This window comes from Gambusia affinis, linkage group LG13 (assembly GCF_019740435.1).
Source record: "Gambusia affinis linkage group LG13, SWU_Gaff_1.0, whole genome shotgun sequence".
Taxonomy (NCBI): domain Eukaryota; kingdom Metazoa; phylum Chordata; class Actinopteri; order Cyprinodontiformes; family Poeciliidae; genus Gambusia; species Gambusia affinis.
In genome coordinates this window covers 26,202,696-26,226,052 of record NC_057880.1, presented here as the reverse complement: position 1 = coordinate 26,226,052, position 23,357 = coordinate 26,202,696, and the positions used below count along the sequence as shown (strand labels likewise).

The window sequence follows — 23,357 nt, the reverse complement described above, 5'->3', positions numbered from 1 at the left end:
TAGCTTCAGTGTGTTGGCCATCAGTCAATGCCACACAAAAGGCAGAGCTACACAGGCACAATTGTAACTAATGGCTCAGCGTTTGCTTTGATTGCACCCAGCAGAGAAAAACATCCCTTGAGGCTTGCTTATTGTACGGCGCACCGTGTGAACCGGTCTCAACGCTCGGCTCGCTGTGTTTGATTATTCTGAACGCTGCTGATATTAATACGTCGCCCAAGAGGAAAACAGAAGTCAGACATACAATTGTGTGTGTCAGCGGTTTGCCAGCGAACTTAGATGCTTTACACACAAGTGTTCACACACTGCTCTGGGAAGAAAAGCAAAGAGAGAATTTCCTGCTCTGTGCTTCTTGCCTCAGAGGTTTTTGCCTCCTACTGCAGAGGTTCTGCTTTCATTCATTTTCCCTATACCTATTCCTTTTCCCCTCATCGTTTTGATTTGCTGCCCCCGACTCGTTTTACCTTTGAGTGGGAAACAACTGTTTAGTGTGGAAGTGTTTGTTGAAAATTGATTTAGAAGGACAGCCTGGCAAGAAAAGCCACTGCTTAAGAAGTTGTGGGGGAAGAAAGGTAATGCTTACTCAACATTCTGGCATTAAATGAAAGCATAGAGATATGTCTGTTGTACAGAGATACAAATGAGTGTTTCTGACAACCTGTCCAGCTTCTAATGATGCCAGTGAGGCCCAGTAGACTCTCCTCACAGCCGGAGGACTCATTTTAAAGTTCCTGCCAAATCAACAATAATGAGCCAGTGTCATCATAGCGGTGAAAGCTGCTGCGGATTAGTCCTTCAACAAACAGTTTCATCTTTCCTCTGCCTGCTTGGCTTGTCGTGGCTCAGTTGGTGTTCATCCAACACTGACGTCTGCACCACTAATAGCCAGAATCAGCTTTAATCCATCCACTAACATGCCACCGTTGACTGACAGCTTCCTGGCTGCAGACTCATGCTCAGACCTAGATCCTTCATATGGTTCAAACATTTAAATTAAAAGATGAGCATCGTGTACCGCAACATCTGCTGTGCTGCAGCTTGTTTTTTATGTCTTACTTTTAGAACTTCAACTAAGACATTATGTTATAAGTACCACTCCCCCCTAACATCTGCTCACTTGCAGGCCACTGATGAGGATTCTCCTCCCAACAACGTCCTGACGTACACCATCATTTCAGCTTCAGCTTTCCCTCAATACTTCAGCATCGTCATGGTCGAAGGCTACGCAGGTACTTTTACTCTTATCTTTGCAAACTTCTCTTTGGTTCAACCTCAATATACATTATTTTAGTCAAAGAATTTCTACATTTTTGATTTTCTCTTAAAAAGAGAAACATTTCCTAGGAAATGTTTCTCTAAAATAGTTCAAACTGTCTGAAAGCAGCAGGGGTTTCTCACATCTTAGTTTAATTAACAATGGAAACAAAATGCGCCTTTTCCATTCCTGCTCTTTCTGCCCCAGTTATAAGCGTGACCAGCCCTCTCGACTATGAGATGGTTCCCAAGGGGTTGATCTATTTGACAGTGATGGCCAAAGATGGAGGAAATCCGCCGCTTAACAGCACCGTCCCGGTCACAGTGGAGGTTATAGTAAGTACAGTACATAGTATGTCAGTGAATTAAATAAAGCTGCATTCCATCAATGTAAGTTGCCAGTTGATATTTGCCAAAAAAATATTAGGGGAATACATGCACAGTGAATCCCTGGTATTTGGGCACCACAACTACCAGGGAATCGTTAAATACTTGAGACCCTCCAGACATTCTTATCACTGCTTATGTTCTAGTTTAAACACCAAATATATCTTAAAATGTGTTAATACTCAGCAGTGGAAACTGGCCTAGAAGCTAACATCCACAGTCTTCCTTATTTCCTAGTTCATTTGTTCAGCCAATCAGCACCATGGAAAATTAGTGGCGCTTCAGCCCATAGCGTATCAGGTAGCATTGTTCCTAGGTGTGCCAGCTTCCCAAGATACATTTTCTTTGAAATATTTTAGATATGGTTTATGGAAAAAATTTGTGAGTAGGTAAATTTTCCGCAGATGTTTTGGAGTTACGATCCACATAAACAGTCTGTTAATAGGTGAATCCATGAGTACCGAAACACTAAGTTTCCACATGGGTGGGCAGACTACATCATTATAAATTTAGGGTGGCACAATTAAGAGAAAGAAAAAAAAATGCCACCCTGAATCCTCCTGGAGGTGAAACAGTAGGTTTCACTCTACATATCTGGATTTAAATCTATAATTTTGACTTTGTGTGGGTTTTGTGGGAAAGACCCGTTCCTAGCTTCCTGATAAGTGTATGTAACACATCATCTTCTGTGTTTTATTCTGATCATTTCTCAGGTATAGCATTATACAACCTTTTATTTTCCTTTGTTTTTTTCTATTGACTTTTAAATTAAAAACTCATATATTGACCTTTGCTTAGAAACTGTAAATGCAGCCATCAAACCACAATGAGCAGATGAGCTCCATAGTCGCCAGGCCCCCAGTCTCATTTCCCATGGAAGACATCCATTATACATCTTACTTTTTATTCATGAAAGGAGAAACGGCAGAGAAGAATGGATGAATATCCTTTGATATGCACAGACCATTAGAAATTCCTCTATGCATCCCGCATGAGGGAGAAAAGCTGCTAAGACCAGTCGGGATAGATGTTCACAATCCGGCGTTCCCCCTATGTCTCTCTGCCTGTGTCTCTCTCTGTCGTGACTCTCACCACAGGGGTTTATCAGCAGCTGGCAGCATCACACTCACACAAAGCTTTGCACCAGTGTAACTCGGAGCCCAAATGGATAATTGTCCCAGTGACTGTTGTTAAAGTGTTAACATTTCTCAGCAGCTCACGCAGTGGGGATCTTCTCTGTGAATAGCCAGACAACTGGAAATGCTGGTGTGAAATGGAGTCTTATTCATGAGTGGGAGGTTGTGAGACATTTAAATGCTCTTACTGAAGCTGTTTTAAGGCAGCTGTTGTTCCATATTAAAGGAATTTATCTGTCATTTCATCCCTTTAATTTTAATTTTATTACAAACTAAGTTATTACTTTTCAAATTCACCACCGTAAGCATCAATTTATATATCCAACCATTTATTCATTCTCTTCTGCTTATCCAAGATGAAGAGTAACAGGTCCAGGAGGAACCCCGTACTGTACATCTCTCTCACTAGACACACTGGGATCCACTAGAATGAACTGACCAACACACACCCTCACTTCTAAGGAGAATTTAGAGACTATTTAACCTGACAGTCATGTTTTGGGATGGTACCCGGTTAGAACCCACACATGCACAGGAATCTAACCAGGACCTTCTTTCTGCAAGGCAGCAGTGCTACCAACTGTGCCACTGTGCAGCCCAGCTAACTGTGATCTGCTACTCCGTCCCATCGGTCGTGAACAAGACACTGTACTTCAACTTCTCCACTGATTCTTGACCTAAAGCCTCATTCTTGACCCTGCATCATCTTTGTTGCCACTGTAGCAATCTATTGTGACCTTTATGTTACAATTTCTGGAAGTTGCATCTGTGATGGAGGTTTTAAACATGACCCGTTCAGTAAGCATGTCTCCGGCCTTCCTTGGACATTGAAGATCTCCTCAACAGAGTCGTCTTCCAAATGATCCCAGTTCACATCACTTCTTGTTTGGGTCTGTCAGGTTTACTCTGCTACCAGAGCCAACTCTCTACCACTAGGTACTCAAATGACTTCTGCCTCTCTGATGTTATGGTTACAAAACTGCTTATTGACCTTTCTCTGAAGGTTGCCTGATTCTAAGAACACTTATGAACTACCTTGTGCTTGATCATGGTGTGTTTTTTTATGGACACGCCATGCCTTAGACAGAAGTTCAGTAACAAGATATGTCCTGATTAAGGAGGCCATTCCTCCCAGTCACACCCCCAAGTAACACCAGGCATCCCCAGATGATACCAGATGATACCTACTATACAGAGACATCAGGAAGCCCAGCAAAGTATGTCTCTGTCTTCCAAAAGCCAGATTACGCTGCAGGGAATTAGCATGGTTAGACCCTTGCTACAACCTGGCTTACATGCCACTTGACGTTTCTCTCCTCAGAGTCTTTGCCATTATACCTATACCATCTACCTTTTTCAGTCTGAACCCAGTCAAGCATGATGAGTCAAATCTTAACCCAGGGGCCTGGTTCCAGCAGCGTCTCCTAATCCTGATGATCTTCACCTTGTGGTCTGCTGTTCATAGAGATCATTGAAATATTTACCTAAAGATAACATCGAGCTCATTAACCGTACTTAAATGTCATCTTCTGCTTCAACATTTTTTGTTTAGAGCCTGACTTTCAACTAAGACACTGATTGTAAAACCTTTTCCTACTTTTCTTGACTTAATTCCCACAGATGTTAAGTTAAATCCCAAGTCACAGTGGAAACTGCAACTAGTTTTTTTGAGTTTCTCCCGCTGTTTAGTGCATCAAAATGAACTGTTGTTTATGCTCATTCCCACCTGCAGGATGAAAATGATAATCCACCTGAGTTCAGCAAACCGTCTTACATCATGAAAATCCCAGAGAACCTTAATGCTGGTGAGTTTGGTGTGTAGGTGTGTTTTCTTCATGCATTTTAGCCTAAAACTGTTTCAACCATTCAAATGTTGAAACATTCCACTCTTTCAAGACTTAACAGCAATGAAACATCTCCTACTTTTTTAGTTTTGAAAGTATCTGTTTTCCTGCTAAAAAAAGAACTGGAAGAAGGAATAAAATGATTTCTAGTTAGCCACGTGCTAATTGAAGGCTAACTACCTCTCGTCACTTTTAGCACAAAAATAGAAACCCTTTAATCAATTTATTTATTTTTTGCAATCTTTTAATTACACCCACAAACTTTTTTTTAAAGTTTTAACACTGTCTCACTACAGCTGGTCTCATTAATTTAACCACCATGAGCCGAAATGAGGAAGACCATCGATGTTAGCATGTGTGGTAGCATTAAATGGTTAAGCGTATTAATGCATATTACGTGATACTTGATGTTGAAACTGTTGCAATTGGCTGTTAAGAGCTCATTTTAACTTTTCATGGGTGGTTGTGATACTTATCTTACCCTAATACCTGGTGCCCAATGTATCTGACACAATAACATAAAGCTTTTCTGTTTTAATAAATTTGTATTGATGACAGAATCAATTAAAAGATATGTATGTTTTAAGTTAAGCAGTGATATCAGATGTAGATGAACCCCAAATGAGTTGGCTTTCCGTTTGCTGCACCAGGACTGCAGAAACTTATTCTGTAGATAATTTAGGCTTCACATGTGGCAGTAATGAATTCACCTCAGATGTAAGACAATATTTAGATGCTTAACTCTACCTGTCAGGCAGACGTGTGCGGATCAGTGTTATCCAGAAGTTGGTGAATTGGGAAAATTAAATGAAATGTGCTCTTTGTTCAAAGAATGCCTGTTTTTAAACTGCCTGTTAACTTGAAATCAGCTCAGTTTCTTACAGGCTTAACACTGTTTTTATGCTGTAAATGCAAATGTCTCCAATTAGATTTGAGGGTTGTACAACAAACACATCTCTCAAGTTAAGTGTATTTGCATATTCAACCAAGAGCTTTGAGTTATTTTGGATATTTTTTCTGCAGCTTCAGGTGCGTCATGTTTTAATATGTCTTTATTCTCTAACCTGTGGCGTCTGTGTTTTGTTTCAATACTGTTTGGAAATACTCTCTCAGAATGTGGGATATTGGCTCCTCCAGGGAAATCGCTAGCTGCTGTGCTCATTCTCATGCATGTGAAGCCTCTTTTCTTCCCAGACAATAGATTAGTTTCCAGTCGCAAGAGGAAAATGGGATATTTGACCGCCCCTTTCTCTCTCTTTTAGCTGCAGCAGACGCTGACCATGCTTTATGTTTCGCACACTATTTAGTGGAGCACTTCTTTGAGCGGTTTGAAGGAACGCTGAGGTTTAGAGCAGTATTTGGCCCTGAGGTAGCTGACTCTTCTAGACAGAGCTTAGGGCTTGCCCTGCGGCTCTGGCAAGCATCTCATCCCCTTACCAGCCTAGCTATTGATCAGCTCTGTGCCAAATAACAGTCTAATAATCCACTAATCCATAAACCCACTCACTGCCATGCCATCAGTGTCACTGTGGATGGGGTGGTGAGGAAATTAGCTCTACCAGCGTTGTTGCAAACTCTCTCTGCAGCTTGTCTTTCTCTGATTGTTTCCTCTTTAACTGCACTCAACAACATCTCTTCTCATACAATGAGTTGTAACTTTCTTTGTGTCTCTCTTCCACATTATTCATTTTACAAAGGGGCAACAGTGCTGGTTGTAAATGCAACTGATCTGGACGCCTCGCGGGAGTTTGGCCAGGCCTCTCTCATCTACTCCCTGGAAGGTTCCTCTCAGTTTCGTCTTAACTCACGCTCAGGTATGTTGGTCTGTGCATTTTAGTACAGTTTGCTTCTGTCACCTCATAATAACTAATATGTGGACTTTCTACCTGCCTAAGTCTGTTTAGATCAGCTTTTACTCGAGACGTTTACTTTGTGTTGTTTGTCTGCGTTGTGAATGGCCTGACCACTCGTCTGTGAATGTTTTCACTCTTTATTACTTCTCGGTTTATCCTGAAATGCTCTGTTGCTGTAATGTTGGCGGTATGAGTGTTTTCTGCTGTTTTTTTTCCTGTTTCAGGAGAGATCACAACCACAGCCCTGCTGGACCGAGAGCAGAAGTCAGAGTACATCCTGATAGTGAGAGCTGTGGATGGAGGAGTCGGGCCTCAGCAGAAGACAGGCATTGCCACTGTAACAACCTTACACTCCTCTTCTAAATGAACAAATTGTCTTAGCAAAGTCTTGTTTTTGTTTCAGTATTTCATTGGTTTACTTATTTTTGCCTTTTGGTCAAAAGGCTGCCTACGTTATGATAAAACTGCCAAATTTTCAAACATTTGAGTCAAAATATTAACTAGTATAAATGAAGGAAAACTCAACTCTGATATAACCTTCATGTCCCTGATGAGTTGATGCAAGATTTTCACCAGAGTCCTGTGTTTTTAATACAAGTATATTTGTGTTGGATATCATGATTTGAAGAAGATTGTGCAATCTCCTTTCCACCCTGATTTAGGTGAACATCACCATCCTTGACATCAACGACAACGCCCCAACGTGGCGAGACGAGCCGTATGAAGCCAACGTTGTGGAGATGAGTCCAATCAACACTGACGTTATCTCTGTGAGTCCATCCGACCCTCACCTTACTGTACCACCCAGGTATTCATAGCAATAGTGGTAAACAACAACAAAAAATATTTTATTTTGTCCTCATGTTTTATAATTAGTTACTAGTAAGTCAAAGACAACAATGATTCACATGCCTAACCTTCATCTGTCTGTAATGTCTTCCACTTGAAGCAACAGGGAAAGAAAATTACAAACTTTTGTGTCCCAAGCAAGGATCCCAGGAAAGAATTTAGAGTTCTTTTAGTGAGTTTGGGGTTTTTCTCTTGGTCCCCTCCCCGTGCCCTGGGTCTAGAAAAGCATTAAACAGGAGCTCTGCTTTAAGCTTCCCCCAGCTGAAGCATCTCCTCACCATTTCTATAAGACTGAGTCCAGACACCCTGAGGAGAAAAGTCATTTCAGTCTCTGTAAAAGCAATATCTTGTCACTGTTATAGCAGCTGTCTGAAAGGAGAAAAGTAAGAGCAAAACTCTGCAGATACACAGCATCCAGAACCAGAAACAGAGGAAATAACATGCAACAGCTAAGTCAAAGCCAACCAGTCAGAACCAACATTGAAGAGTTACTCCAACATGTTGCCACCATCAGCACCACAATTCTAGAAATACAAGAATCAGATAGGCCTCTAAAGACGACAGTACGTTCCTGTAACATTCCAAGATGGCCGACGGCTACAACAAGCATCTTACTGGAGTTACTTCAGCTGAAGCACAAAGCACTAACTATGTACATTTTTGTTGTTTAAGGTCAATAAAATATTTTTTTTCCAGAAATGGAGGAAGACGTCAATATAAAAACATTTCTTTAAAAAGAGCTGAATATCTGGGCTTCCTAATTCTTTAACATAACTGCCCCAGAACATCCGGACTCCACTAAAAAACCCTTTGAAGGTTTTCAAGTACAGATTGCACATAAAAAACAGCAGTGAGGTCAAATATTTAAGGCTGCTTATTAGAAAAGAAAAATATATTCTTGAAGTTTTACTGTAACTTAGGAAGGAGGGAGGAGTCGGCGTCCCGTACTGATAGACTAATATCCGGAGCAGTTTAGGTCGAGTGAACTCCACTATTACCCCAAACTCTCTCCCTGTCCTGTTGGTGTCTTTGGCAGTGTGTTGTTTGTAATTAAGTCCTGATTGTCCATTAATTAAGGAGGCGTCACTGAGTGTAATTAAAGGAGTCTGATTGCTAATTAAAGTGTAGCCTGTAGTTATATGCATAACAAACTATTCAGCTTCCAGGCAGAAGAGGAAGTGAGAAGATGAGGAGCCGTCTTGTGGAGCAGAGAGTGAAACGAAGAAGTGTTGGGGAAAATCAAATGAAGGCGACGGACTCCTCTCCGTCAAAACGATGCTGCTTTTTCCACTTTGTTGGATCTGTTCCTCAGTTGACTTCATTCACGGTGCATCCAGCGATGCAATGCATACTCTATGTGAAACTATTGCCCCTCTGTACACTTTCAATGAATTTGACCATCCAGGCTCACAGTTCAGTAATTGGCCCCAGTGTAGCCCGGGTCCATCCAGTGTTTCTATGGCGACTGGAAGCCACCTGCTGATTCCTTGTGGAGGTGTCCAGTGAGCCGATGAATTTGGCGGCTGTGCCCAGTCCAAGGATCAACCCACTCAAATCTCTCCTCTCCCCACTATCAGCTTTTAGCCTCTTACACTCAGCTCCAACATCTACTACTAAACCCGTTCTCCTTCTCTCTCCCACCAGAACAGATTTGAGCAGCCGGTCAAATGTAAATTTCCTCAGAATCTCTGAATGTTTTTGCTCAGACCGTTATCGATTACAGCTCATCCAGACATTTCTCCACTATTTTTTCACCTTCCTCGTCTGTGTATTTGCTAATCAATGAGTCTTAGAGTTGCCAGCCTAACATGTCATCTTAATAATTAAACGCTCACAAAAGCCTTTGTTCCTCTAATGACCAATTAACCATTTTCCAGCAATTTTAGTCAGCACTCTGAATAATTGATCGGCTCTTTAAAAAGCAGCCAGTGTTTTAGCTCGGCTTCAGGCTCCTCACTCGGATCATCCATCACAATCGCATGTCAGAAAAAAACTGCAGCCACTTTTCTTTGAGCTGGCTGAGTTACAGCATCTGGAAGTTACAGGAAATGAACTTTCATATCACAACCACAGACATCCATGCATTTTGTGGGATTGTGTGTTGTACCTCAACTTAATCATGTACAATTGCAAAGATGAGACATCTGAAGTGTTTGGAAGCCTGACAAATTCTAGTTCGTCTGGAAAGTTCGGTTCGTTTGGGGAGGTGTGGATGCGCAGTTGAACTCTGAAGCAGCCCAAAAATTGCAAACTCTGGTCCTCCTAACGGCTAAGAGGACCAGAGTTTGCAATTTAGAACCTAACCTCAGCCTGGTTGAAGTGAACTCTGCTGCGGTTTGAGCTCTTATGGAGACCAGAGAACGCTCCAAAAGCAGGAAGAGTTTTTAAAGCGGTCTCTAAAAGCTGCTCCGTAAGGTTGTATTACCCATGGCATTCTGGGTAAATACAACCAAAAGAAACAAGTGTGTCTAGCGCTAGCTAGTTCGTGGTCTTCAGCCAAAGAGAAACGGGAAATTCTCCAAATGCTAAAATCTGACACCATTCCATTTTTCTTTAAAAAACTGTGCTCAATGTCTTCTTCAGAGGTTTTATGTTGTTTCCTTCAGTTGTTCTTGGTGCAGCGCCCCCACAGGTAAGGAGGGGAACAGGTTTTCAAACGATTTGGTCTGTTTGACACGGTGCAGTGTGAAAAAGAACAACACCAACTGAAAATCGAACAAATGCTGCAATGTTGGTTCCCAATCGAACTTCTGACTGTAACTGGACTTAAAGGTGTTGACTCAGTGGGCAACAAGCTAAAGCCTTCAGTTTCTTTTTTCTAAAAAAGTTTGAAAACCATTCAAGTCATTTTCCTTCTGCTTCACAAGTATTCAGCACTTTGCTGAATTGTATTAGTGACATATCAACAGGAAGTCTGTGGCTGAAATGGGACATAATGTGAAGGTCTGGTTGGTAATGAGGCTTTGTGTGAAGATGCACAGCGGACTGGATGCTGTTTTATCAATACTCTTTCAGTTTCTCTTACTCCTCTTTGCTTTGTTTCCTCTTTTTTTCTCTCCTTCCATTTTCTTGTCATAAATCATTCCTGTTCAAAAAGCTTCATGTACCTTTTGCTCTTTCCCCACACTAAAGGTGTTGGCAGTGGATCCAGATAATGGGGAAAACGGGACAGTGGTGTACAGCATCAGTCCTGCAAACCCCTTCTACACCATCGACAGCAGAACCGGGAAGATCCGGACCAGCGGCGTCACTCTGGACCGGGAAAGCACCAGAGACACGGAGCTGATGAGGACCATCATTGTGTCTGCTGTCGACCGTGAGTTCTTTCCCTACATCTCTGCATGTTTGCAGTTTGCATATGTGTACCTTCTGCTCTGTAAATGTGCCTAAATCAGGAGTTTCCAAACTGCAGCCCATTTGGGGGGCCATTTCTGGTCCTCCAAATCATTTTGTTCGGCCCCTGAGAATTCTGGAAAGGGGCAAATCTTTCTTTCAAGCAAACTCTAACTTTTAGGGTGACATTTTCACTGACAAATAAAGTCTGAATGAAAAAACATTCGGCACATCAAAACTGATTTCTCGTTTTTTAGCCAGGTTAATATTACAGTAAATAGAACCATAAACTTGAAAGGAGACTTCTACATTGACTAATACAGCAAAAGCTTTAGAAGAGTGTTCATTATCCCATTCCTGTTTATAGCTCAAAAACAAAATAAAATCCAGAAATATGGGAAATTATGTATACCTTATAATAAAACATTTGTGAAATACATTTTTGATTCTATCAATCACTTTTCTACAAAAATATGTTGTGTTTAAGTTAAAATTGAGAAGAAAAAAATACAATAAGAATTTTATCTATAGAAAAATTTAGATTTTAACACTTGTGGTAAAAAGTTTGGTCACCACTGGTCTAACTTATCAAAGCAACCTGGAAACAAACTGCTGTAATTCATTCTCCATGGTGGACTCTCTGGACCAGGACATGCACTCTTATGTTGTAATGTGTGTGTGTGTGTGTGGGTGCGTGTGTGTGTGTGTGTGTTTTGTCTTTATGTGCGTCTTTATGTGCCCTTCTGGCGCCCTCTGTAGGTGGCACACCTCCACTGCGTTCGTCGGCCAGCACCACAGTGTCTGTCAACCTGCTGGATCTGAACGATAACGACCCGACCTTCCTCAACCTGCCGTCTGTTGCAGAAGTGCCAGAAGGACTTCCCATTGGAAACTCGTTTTTTAGGGTAAAAATAAGAGAAATGTTCATGTATAAAGGCATATTGCACAAATATATGTATGGTTTTTATATCTTTATATCTTGTCTGTCTGAAATTTATGAAAGAAATATGAATCTTTCCTGCTGTAGGTGCAGGTAGTGGACCCAGATAAGGATGCGAATGGCCGCATTACGATGGCGCTGCAGATGAGTGTGCCCCGCCTTGACTTCTACCTCAACACCTCCACCGGCGTTCTCACCTCCACGGCGGTGCTGGACCGGGAACAGATCGGCCAGTATCAGCTGAGGATCATCGCTCACGACGCTGGGGAGTTTCCTCGGACCTCCACTTCAACGCTCACTGTCTCAGGTGACTTTTGATTGGCTCTCTCTGCTTGAGAAACTTCCAAACCTGCTGACTGACCCGTTTTTATTGTGCTGACTTAATTAATTATGGCAGATGGTGAGCTTCATGTGTCTCAGGAAGCTACTGAGGAATACGCTGCCACCTCCTGGTGGGTTTTATAAATGCAGATGAGATGAAGGGAAATGAAAATGCAGCACAGCTTTATTTACATAATAAGAATTGTTTTATCTTTTACAGGTTTAGTCTCAAAAACTCACAACTGTAATCCAGATGCTAGATGAAGCAAAAACAGAGAAAGTTTGTGTGAAAAACTAGAAACATCCCATCAGATATTTCATCATTTCTGTATGACTTTTTCAGTCTTTCATATCATTGTGCAGAATTTTTACATCATTTTTCTTTATGCAGCATAAGCTGGTTATTTGTGTGATCCAGTTTCAGACTTGTGGCTTCACATTTGACTGATAAACATTTCTACCTTGGTTCCATCTTTAATGAACATTGTTTTAAACGTATTGTGGTTCCTTTAGGAGTGAAAATAAAAACCTACATGGTGCTGAACTTTTATGTTTTTGCTTCCAACTCTTATAAGCAACCATTATTACATTATTATATTGCATTGTCTGGAGTTTGAGCCTAACTGAGGCCTGTGTGTGTGTGGAGTTTTTTTTTTTTTTGCAGTTTCACTGAACTTTGTGTTGTCTGGTCTTGGGTACATTTCCAGAGCTCCCACTACTTGGAGAACTTTCAGCTGTTTTAAATGTTCACTAGTGACAAAGAAATTCTCCCTCTTATAAAGATGCACTTCCTATTTTGTAAGTGACATCATAACAAGTTAAAGTCATTTCAGCCCTTTGCTATTTTGTATTTATCCAGTTTTGGTCTCTTCATACTCAGCTTTCTGTTGGGAATAAATCAGGACTCTGGACTGACCAGCTGAGGATTTTATTACGTTTGGTATCTGCTTTGACAAACTGAATAAATTCTCGAGGTTCTACTGCAGGAAAATGTGATTTTCTTGTAAATATTTACAGCTACCAGGTCATTTAGAGTTTTTCTCAGTGACTACAATTTGACACAGGATCAGAAACAACATAAAGGAGATGAGTGTAATGCAAGTCTTTCAGATTATATTAATGAATAATTCACTGGGATATATAAAGATTCTCTGACAATTTATCTTTATATTTAAATACATGTGTCACTGTCTAAGTGAAAATAAAGAACAAAAATCACAATGCTTCCATATAAAATAGGGAGGCTGCATCTTACCAGCCTTGCCAGATTGATGCGCAGCAACATTTGCTTCTTTAAAGTCATTCATCTCTTTCCACCTCGGCATTAACAAACTACCAAAACTCCTGCTTTTCTACACCGACTAAGCTGTTAATTTTCCCTCTGAAGCTTCAACTGTCGCCTCCAAAATGTTTAAATGTCAAAGACACCAGTGTCACCATGACAGTTTGGAGGTTTATTCCATTTAAACCAGGTTTACTTTCAACAGACAAACTCATTTCCAGTGAACCCAGTGAACCCAGTTAACATTTGCTACTTTAGCTGTACTCTGCTGCATTACTTGTCCTCATGTGTGTGCTGGTTGTCTCTGTCTGTGTGTGTTGGTCAGTTCTGGATGTAAATGATGAGACGCCCACCTTCAACCCCAGACTATACAATGTCTCCCTGATGGAGAACGTCGTCAGAAACCACGTTGTTGCTCAACTCATCTGCTCTGACAAAGACGCTGGTCTCAACGCAGAGCTTAGCTACTTCATCACAGGTCAGAGGTCACAGCGGTTACATGTTTTGTGTTTGTGGGTTACAAGTTGTACATTTATATGAACTAATGCATTGCAGAGTGAAGCTTCAGTACTTCCATTCATCCATGTCTGTGGAAGTTCGTTGATCTCTTCTAAATAAATGTGGTGCTTTTGTTGCTCTATTCAGTCTGGAATTCTGTATTTTTCTATCTTTTATTTATTTTTTTGCAGGAGGGAATCAAGATGGTAAATTCAGCGTCGGTTTCCGAGACGGCATCGTGAGGACTGTGGTGGGCTTGGACAGAGAGACTCAGGCGGCTTACACTCTGGTCATCGAGGCGATAGGTGGGTCAAAAGTTTACATCCTTCCGTCTGAAATAAATGTTCTGTTTGCAAAAGTCTCCATGTCTTCAACTGTTTTGATTAGACCAGCAGAAAGCATCATATTGTTTTGAAATGGAAAGAAAATGATGATTTGAAGATAAAAAATCTGAAAAGTGTGGCTTGTGTTTAGATTCTTTTATAGAATCTTCTTTCATAGAATTTTCAGTTTCAAGTTTGGAGATAGATTTCAGCCGGTTTCACACAACCACAAACATTTTCAAATCTTTCCACAGTTTCTTTCTTCATCAGCAGGTTTAAACCAGGGAGGCCAAACTTTTTGTCATGTGAGCCAAAATCACCAACATGTTGCATTTTTCACCCATGAAACAAACTGAACATGAACTATTTTAATTAAACCAATAAAACATTTTTTTGTAGGAACTTCAAATGTTTTTTTTGATAATAAACGACATCCAGTTTGCCTTTTAGAAAAATATTTTGTTTATTATCAATGAAAACAGAATGTAGGTCAGGTTTTATTTGAAAACACTTGCTGTAGTCAAACAATGCAACAGCTTATAAATTTGGGTGAACCAAGGTTAACTTTAGAGGATCCCAGAGAGGAGATGTGGTCCTAGTTACCATGGCAACAGACGGAAAGCTGAAAACTTTGAAAAGATTATAATTTTCAGTTTCATCTGACATTTTTGTACTTAGATGTAAATTTGAAAATCTCAATTTTGTCCTAACTTATTCCTGAATTGGGGCCGGAGGGTCGCACAAAATCAAATGACATCCATGTCCAGACTTTAACTAGGCCATTCTGACAGTCATTTTGGTGTAACCATTCCATTCAGTTTGATCTTTATTTAGCTCTTTTCAAATCAAACTGGCTTCATCACTGCTGCTGAAAGAAGACATGATGCTGCCACCACCAAGGTAAAATGCAGCACAGACACAGAAGCCCAGATATTTGGAGCAGACTAAGAGCTGAGCTGTGGACATCTGCAGCTCCTCCAGAGGCATCATGTCAAACCCATTCTTCATTTCTTCTCATTCACATTTATGCTCTAGAATATTTTAAAGTTGATTATGTGGATGATAGTTGATGATTACTTTTGCATGGTGAAAACAGTAAAACACACTTACGGTTTTCAGCAGTGAGTTTTGTCTTACAAATAAAAGTTCCCTTTTCTGTGTTTCTTGTTTCTGAACATAAGATGGGAAACTGCTGCTTGTGGTGATTTCAGACTCTTGCCCAACAGCTTTTGTTCCTGTTTGAAAAACATCTCTGAGGTTTTTCTTTTTGTCAGGATTATTGAATCAGGGCAGCTTATCTGCTGGAGGCACCGGAGAGTCCAGCAGAGACGATGTGAAACAGTGCAAGACAAGAGAGTTACAGCTGCTCTGATTTACAGGACGGTGCAGAAGAAGTGAATAAAGGGCGGACATTGTTTCAGTCATAATTCATTCCATTATGAAAAATTCTAAAATGGTTTGGAAATGGCAAAATATGCTAGAAGATTTTTTGCATGGATCTGTGAAAGAGAGACAATAGTAGCAATTAGCAGCAGTAGAGGTGTTGAGTGAGTTAATGAATGAGCTAAAGGTCTATTTGATTAGATGGAACAATAACGGTCAACCTGAATCTAAACACTGCAGCAGTTTAGGGTGTGCTGAAATAAAGTGAATGTTTTTTGAATGTTTTTGTCATTCAGATAACGGTCCAGCAGACAGCCGACGGACGGGGACGGCCACCGTGTTTGTGGAGGTTCAGGACGTCAACGACAACCGGCCCATCTTCCTCCAAAACAGCTATGAGACCAGCGTTCTGGAAACCGTGCCCATGGGAACCAGCATCCTTCAGGTGGGGCGTGCCGGGACGCCTACAGCACTTTAACAAATTCAGGACTCACTTTGCTTCACATTTACTGAGTCATTTATGAAGCTCTGGTATTTTAGCAAATTTGAAATTGCTTCTGTTTTTACAGTTCTTTCTAAAATGATCAACACCTCTGGTGGAGACGGGTTAAAAAAAACTTTAAAAGTGAATTTACCTTTTATTGCAGAACCAAGACTCCACATGTATAAAAACAGAGTCCAGTTTGTTACCAATTGTTATGTACAGTGGAGGTTCTGTGATGCTGTGGGCCTGATTGTCCTGTGAAGGCCTAAAAATGAATATGTCATCATTAGATTTATTCTGATATAGATGCATTAGATTAGCTAATTGCTTAGTTAGAAACATGTTATAATTTTAAACAAGCATTTCTCTCTCTCAGTAGTTTTGTCGAAAGTTTTGCTGTCCCTGGTTTTGGAAAATGATGCAGATCGATTCCAGCCAAACCATCTGAGATGATTTTATTATTATTTTTATGCTATTTTACATCAAGATCAGACTGAGTTTGGTCAGTGTGGCTCAGAAATGTGTTGAAAGCATCCAGTTTTCCCCAACGGCTGTTTGAGGCCCTAATAAAGTTTTTTTTCCGGTGTTCTGCATCACGCCTTGTTGTCGCTCGTCTTAGAGAATTTTATAAAACATACATCAAAGAAATTTCAAGCAACAGCTTTAAAAACTGCTTTTATCTATTCAGTGATCAGTCAGTGGCGGTCGGTCAGATTTCAGTGACGTAGTCGAGCAGACAGGGCGTAGTGATGTGGGGCTCCATGTTGGGGTCGGGCTGCGGCGTCTCCAAGGCGACAGGCCGGGTCACACGCGTCCTGTCGCGCTGGTGTGGCCGGCGGTAAGGCGGTCGCCTGAAGGACAGGTTGTAAGAGCGGCGGTATGAGCCCAGTCTCCTCCACGTCTTTAACTGTGGCTCAGAGGACGAGCCTCTGCCGCGGGTCTGTCTCTCCCCCGGGGTGCAGCTCCTCTCCAGGTCGCCCTCCGAGGTCGTTTCCGAGCGCCTGTACACCGCCAGGAAGGCTGCCAGGCCGGCCAGCAGCAGGGACAGACCCAGCACCACCATAATGGTAAACTCTGGGTCATGCATGTTTGAGGAATGAGACGGAGGCTGCAGGACGGAGGGAGAGGTGGTGGTGGCGGCTGACAGGATGGAGGCAGTGATGTTCCCACCAGGAGAGGTGGAGGTGATGTTGGAGTCTGGGTCAGTGGTGTTCATGTTGCCTCTGCCCTGGACGGAGAAAAACACTGTTACATAGTGTGGCTCAATGTTTTAAAAAAAATTATGAGCAAGTTTGTTTTCTCCTTGTTTTTTTTTTATCACTATTAGAAACGGCTTTTTATGAAGCATCACTTCATCGTCTGTAGGAAAGTCTGTTTGGATGTGGAGTCAGAGCCAACAGTGGTGGGCTTGTGATGGAATGAGCTTCGCTGATAAAGTTCATAATTATAATTTTTAGCCATTATGTCCTGAATTAATGTGTCTGATTTCTTCTAGTGCAGAATTATGACAAATGTCTTCAGTCAATGACATAAAAGTCGGATCAAAAGTGACTGAGCCTTCAGACTGCAGACACTTTGAAAGCAATAAGATAAATATCTGAATTACTTCCACATATGGAAGTAATTCAGGTTTTGAAAAGATCAGAACCGGGCTGGTCAGACTGCAGGGAAAAAGCTGGATTGGAGTTTTATTTGCCTGATGTGTGAATGTAGCCTTAGAAAGGCCTAGTCAAAGCCTGGACCTGAAGCCAAATGAGTTTGTGACGTGACGAAACATGGTTGGGTTGTTTTGCAAAGAACAGAAAAACTTTTCAGCCTCTAGACGTTCAAAGCTGTTAGAGACACACTCCAAAACTTTGAGCAAATATTGACTTATTATTGACTTACAACAAATTTATGCCATATTTTTTTTATGATTTTAACTGTTTGTTTTTGTTTTGCACATTGAAATTCGCGGTTGCTTCCAGACAGAATGTGGAAAGCGGATATGAAAGCTATTACACTGCATCAAAATGCCATTTCAGCTCCGGACTTGGCCAGTCAAGCCTTATGAAGCTAATGGAGGTTCATTTGAGGGTTTATTTTCTATATTAGAATCATACACCCAAGGGCTTACAATATACATACACAATAATGCATAGAAATAACTGCATGCATGTGTAGACGCAGCGAGTGTTCGGCATTTGAAGCAATTATGTAGCTATTAAATCAAGGACTACAAAACAGTCAATGGTTGACAGGCTTTCTTCAATGTTAAACAAATTGGGTTTATTAAAATGCCCCTTGTAAAATGCAAAGCAGCCACCAACTCTTCCTCCGCCTCCCCCCTCATTCAGCGCGCCCCCATCTTCAGCACGGTAACATTTGTAAATGTCATCATCCTTAATTCAGCGGAGACAAAGCATGGCTTATCGTTTAAGGGAAACACATTGGGACGTGAAATTATTTTTAAGACCAAATGCCAGGAAAGCTGTGAAAAGGCCAGTGGAGCAGGATGACTCGTTAGAGCATCAGTTCATTAGTCAGCGCCTCCATGCACATCGCATTCACACACAAGTTCACACACACATTCACACACCCGACTGGAGAACCAACTTTCTGTCTCACCTTCAGGTTCTACAGCCGGCACTTTCTGGAGATTTGAATCTTGGCAGCTCCTGTAGTTCTCATTGGCCACTCCTGACATCTCACTGCTCAGCTATGATCAACCTCCTTCGTTTCTGCACATGTTCACCAACATTAAAGTCTAACTGGTCAGGTTTCCTGCTGACGCTGGAAAACTGGAATTGCATTTAATTGAATTCCTGGTCTTGATAAGCAGAACAAAAAACTAAGAGGATGGAAAATATTTATGTTTGGAGAAAAGTTCCTATCAATTATTGATGCTCAATCCATCCATCAATGCTCAAATCCGGTCCGTCTGTTCTCCATCCATCCGTCCATCCATCCATCCATCCTTACCCAGTTTGTGCTGTTTGCAGGTTTAATAAATCCTGCTGTTTGCAGGTTTAATAAATCCTGTCCTCTGTCAGAAATTTTGTCAGAAATTTTAAAAAGTTTGTATTTAATCTTTAAAGATAAAAATAACTTGATGACTTCAGAAGTTTAAGTTTGGAAAAGTCTAAAATATTGATGCATATCTTTAAAGTTCTTCATAGTGACAAAGCTTTTCTTATTTTGCAGTCTTTTCTTTTTGGCTTAATTTTACTCTTTTGTATTCTATTTATTTGTATTTTTTTATCTTGAACCAATAAGTGGGCGAATGATTGTGACTTTGTGGATTCTAATATTTCTAATAATTTTTCATGTAAAGCCAAATCTCTCTGCTCTGCTTTGTCCACATTCTCAGCCACATGTCAGAAAACTGCAGCAGCTCTGAGCCTCATTCCTGTTTCAGTCTGTTCACACTGAGTCCAGGCTGCAGGATGCTTTAACAAACTTTTTATTAGTTTCAACTTTCCAAGTCCAGTTCTGTTAAGTCGGACAAAAACCCCCATTCTTTTAGGAAGAAGTGTCATTAATATAAAATGAATGCATGGTAGAAAACATACTCACTCCGTCTGAATCTCTTTAGCGCAGCACCTTTCTGGCTTCCAGTAACTGTGGTGGAACCTGTTCTTTGTGAATCCACATAGTAGTTGTTTTTCTGCCTTAAAGTGCTGCTTTCCCAGAAACGGAGTGGGGAAGCAATGGGGAGGAAAACAGGGAATAGCAAAGAAAAGGGGGCAAAACGTGTGCTGCAAAATAAAATGTCCATTTTTCTGCTGTTCCAGTGGAAAGGAGCCAAAGGCAAGGCAGTGTATTTAAGTCAAAGGTTTTGTGAATAATTTCTCTTTTCATGCTTCACAAGATCACATTTAAAACGACGTGCGCAACATGTTCTTGCTCTCTGTGGCCCCTGTTGTAGGGCCATAGTGGTTCACTCCGCTGTGTAACACTCTATTCATCACTCAGCAGTCTGACCCCCCAGTGTCATCCTCCTCCTCCTCTCCCTCCCTGTACTCCTCTTTCTCCTCTCCTCTCCACGTCCCTTTATAAAGCTAATGAGACTGAAGTTGGGCCCCTCTAGATGCAGGCAGAGTGAGAGAGCAGAGGAGGACACACAGGCGGAGGCAGACGTCTCACAGCGCCTGTTTCTGCTCAAACCTCCATACCTTCATACAGTAACCTGAGAAAATACCCATATTCCATCAACGGCTCCTAATTTTGGAGGTTATAACCACAAACATTAATACATTTTGTTGGAAAATGTTATTTATTAAAATTATTTTACCAACAAAAATCTGAAAAGTGTGGCCTGCATTTGTATTTAATCCCCTTTACTCTGATTGCTTAAAATAAAATTTCCCACAAATGATGTTGGAGAAAAAGCAAAACTCTAGCATGACACAAAAAGATTAAAACCTTCCCACCACAACGCAGCAGGGCAAGTCTTTAACTGTAGATTATAAAATGGTTATATAGATCCGTGTTTCTCAAAGTGGGGGCCGCTGACCTGTTGGCGGTCCACCAGGAAGTGCTGGGACGGTCTCAGACAGCTGGAGGAAAATCACAAATCTGAATCTAATATGTTTTTTTAGTCTAAACTGTTTTCAATTGTTACTATGAAATATTAGTTAAAATAATTTATTGAAATGTTATTTGCCATGAACAAGCTGCTTTGTCACTGAGATGTTTGATAATAATGATATGGAGGACACTGTTGTAAAAACCTTTAAGGACTGGTTTCCAACTAAAATCAGAAGGTTTGACATTTATGCTAAACCAATGGAGTAACGATTGAATAGTGACTAAAGGTCATAAAAAACATTCTAAAAGTTGATGTTATTGTACATATTTTGCAGTGTTATTTGTGGTTCTTCAGAGGGGTCCCCCAGCCAGACGCTAACACACTGCGGGAACTCTTCCTGTAAAGTGTTGGGCTGAATGGTTTTGTGAAGCCCTCTGTAAATGTATATTCAGGTTTCTGTATTCTGCTAAATTTGAAGCCTCATCCAGAGAGTCGGTGTCACCCGGAGGATACTGTACTGTCATCAGGTCCGTCTGACTCGGCGCCAGCAGCTGTGGACCTCTGTAGATTCAGAAGCCAATCTTCTGACACGGCCCATTCAGCAGCAGCGCAGCATGCTGCAGTATTTATCTGTGTGTGCTGCAGAGCTGGGCTGTGTGTGCAGAGGCCAGCCTGGCCGCCTGCCTCTAACTGGAGGACAAGAAGGGCATCATTGCCAGGCTACGGTGGTTGTTGTGGCAACATGAGGCTGGGTACCAGGGGATGTGGACTGAATGACAATGTGGACTGTAAAGACTCCGAAATGCCCAAACAGTTCAGGACTTTGAGTTTTATCTTCTGTAGTGAACATTTACACTGTGAGAAATCCAAATATGTAATATTAATATCTCTGCTGCTCAGAAGTTTACACCTACTTCCTGAAGAACAGAACAGCTGCTAACGTGTAAATCTAGAAGTCTCTGCATTTTGTTCCTTCGCCTTGTTCTGAGTATTGATCAGAATTTCAGTGTTTGCAAAAAAATAGTTGATATTAAGTTTTTGTAGCATTTCACATTCATATAAGAATGGCTTAGGAATCCCAAATTAGTGACTTTCAAGCTACTGTTAGTGGATGTGGATGTAATTCCTCATATACAGCATTGTTGTGTGATTTTAAGTAACTATTTCTGCTGTTTCCCTGCACAGGTTCAAGCCACAGATGCAGATGAGGGAGAAAATGGCAGAGTTCTGTACAGGATCATCACTGGTGAGTCTCTATGCTGAGTTCCTGCTAAATATGCCTGAAACCACATTTTAAATGTCTCACTGTCAGGACTTGAAAAGTCTGGATCAACAGAGTGTCGTTTTGTTGTTATCATTTCTGCAAAATGATTTCCAACGAAGAACAAAATTCAAACGTATTTCTGACTTGGTGGCTGTTCTCTAGAATCTTAAGGTCTCTTTCACCCAAAGGGGAAAACCAGGATCGTTTGCTTGTTTAAGGAAGTGTTTTTTCTTAAAAATAGAAGACCAGTCCGTGAACCCAGTGTCACCCACAGCAAGCTTTCAAACAGGATTTTTAGTGTTTGCCTTGTTTGATCCTCTGTTTGCTTCAACCTTATGAATTGTTACAGCACAACACTAAGTGCTCTCCTAATGACAGAGAGTCTGCAGCAGAGAATCATGGGTAGCAGTGATGTACTAGTAAAGGTTTTGTTAAAAAAATTATTTTTCTTTTTTTTTTTACTGAATATGTGTTCTGAAGTAAAGGTTGAATAGTCTTCACTTTTCATTGTGAGATTATGTTACTGCAATTCAGTTCAGTTCATTTCTGTACAGTAGCACCAACTCACCTGATGTTTCAGGGTAATTTACAAAAACACAAAAGTAAATGCCAGCAAATTCAGTTTCACATTCAAAATGAAATGGAGCTATGTAAATAAACTAAATCAAATTGCGATTTGACTCAAACCTGGAGTGTTTTAAAGGTGATCTGTTGTCTCACTTCCCTTCTCTTTTGTCTCTTCATGGCCTCTTTCTGTTTGTGCCTGTGGCTGCAGGGAACAACAACAACCTGTTCAGCATAAACAGGCAGAGCGGCCAGGTGACCAGAGGCGTCCGGGCGCTGAACCGGGAGACCAGCAGCTCCCACCTGTTGGAGGTGGAGGCCTTCAACAGCGATGAAAGCAGCATGCGGAGCTCTGTCAGGGTGAGACGCTCAGGCTGTAAAACGTGTGTGAACTGCACCCAGCAGACCACTGGTCGCAAACATTATCAGTGTTTCGGTGTAATCTAGTTTAATTCCCACATTCTGATTCAAAGGCTGAAGCTAAATTCAGCGCTAATCAAGCGCAACCTTTCCTAATGTTTACACATTAGTAGTAAATACGTTCTGCTGCAGGTGATCGTATATGTTGAAGATGCCAATGATGAGGTGCCAGTTTTCACCCAGCAGCAGTACAACCGTCTGGGTCTGAGAGAAACCGCCGGAATCGGAACCTCTGTGATCGTAGTGCGCGCCACCGACCCCGACACCGGTGAGTCTGACCACACCCGGCCAGAGCTGTACGCTCTGCTGGCCTGTAGAATATCAACCCGGCCACTAGTTGGTGCTGTTCCACCAGACATTCATCTATTTTTTTTTTTACCTTGTTCATCTCTGGTGTGTGGAAAAACGTCAGGTTTTCTGTAACTGGCATTTAAAGTCTTACTACTTCCACAGTTTGTACTTCCTCTCTTCACTTCCCTTGGTGTTAAATTGTCTCAGTGGCACATCTGGTGATTCTGACAAACATTTTCCAAAACATCAGAGTGGCCATGGAACTGAAATAAGCACTTCCTGATAAGGGTGTTTTTTTTATAAATGGAAAATCAGGTCAGAGGAAGTTTCAAACATAACTCTGTTACGAGAACTTTCAAATCAAGTTGAGTTTGTTTGTGTTGCTAATTTCAGCAGCAAGGCACCAAAAAAAAACATAAAA

The 23,357-nt window shown here is 41.2% G+C and overlaps 1 protein-coding gene across 3 annotated transcripts in view; it reads left to right on the top strand.

The window, feature by feature from the left end:
- The window catches only part of cdh23 (cadherin-related 23), an 89,909-nt gene that overhangs the window by 19,537 nt on the left and 47,015 nt on the right, over nucleotides 1-23,357 (top strand). For 2 of the 3 annotated variants that reach the window (XM_044135914.1, XM_044135915.1), the window contains exons 6-20: nucleotides 1,124-1,229; nucleotides 1,463-1,590; nucleotides 4,510-4,582; nucleotides 6,319-6,435; nucleotides 6,699-6,811; nucleotides 7,137-7,244; nucleotides 10,456-10,639; nucleotides 11,416-11,561; nucleotides 11,684-11,903; nucleotides 13,525-13,677; nucleotides 13,889-14,002; nucleotides 15,700-15,848; nucleotides 21,583-21,643; nucleotides 22,437-22,585; nucleotides 22,778-22,913. In XM_044135914.1, the coding sequence (XP_043991849.1) occupies nucleotides 1,124-1,229; nucleotides 1,463-1,590; nucleotides 4,510-4,582; nucleotides 6,319-6,435; nucleotides 6,699-6,811; nucleotides 7,137-7,244; nucleotides 10,456-10,639; nucleotides 11,416-11,561; nucleotides 11,684-11,903; nucleotides 13,525-13,677; nucleotides 13,889-14,002; nucleotides 15,700-15,848; nucleotides 21,583-21,643; nucleotides 22,437-22,585; nucleotides 22,778-22,913 (1,957 nt within the window). Of the gene's footprint in view, nucleotides 1-1,123; nucleotides 1,230-1,462; nucleotides 1,591-4,509; nucleotides 4,583-6,318; nucleotides 6,436-6,698; nucleotides 6,812-7,136; nucleotides 7,245-10,455; nucleotides 10,640-11,415; nucleotides 11,562-11,683; nucleotides 11,904-13,524; nucleotides 13,678-13,888; nucleotides 14,003-14,477; nucleotides 15,849-21,582; nucleotides 21,644-22,436; nucleotides 22,586-22,777; nucleotides 22,914-23,357 lie in introns of those variants that run through there. The other variant, XM_044135916.1, reaches the window with a different exon arrangement.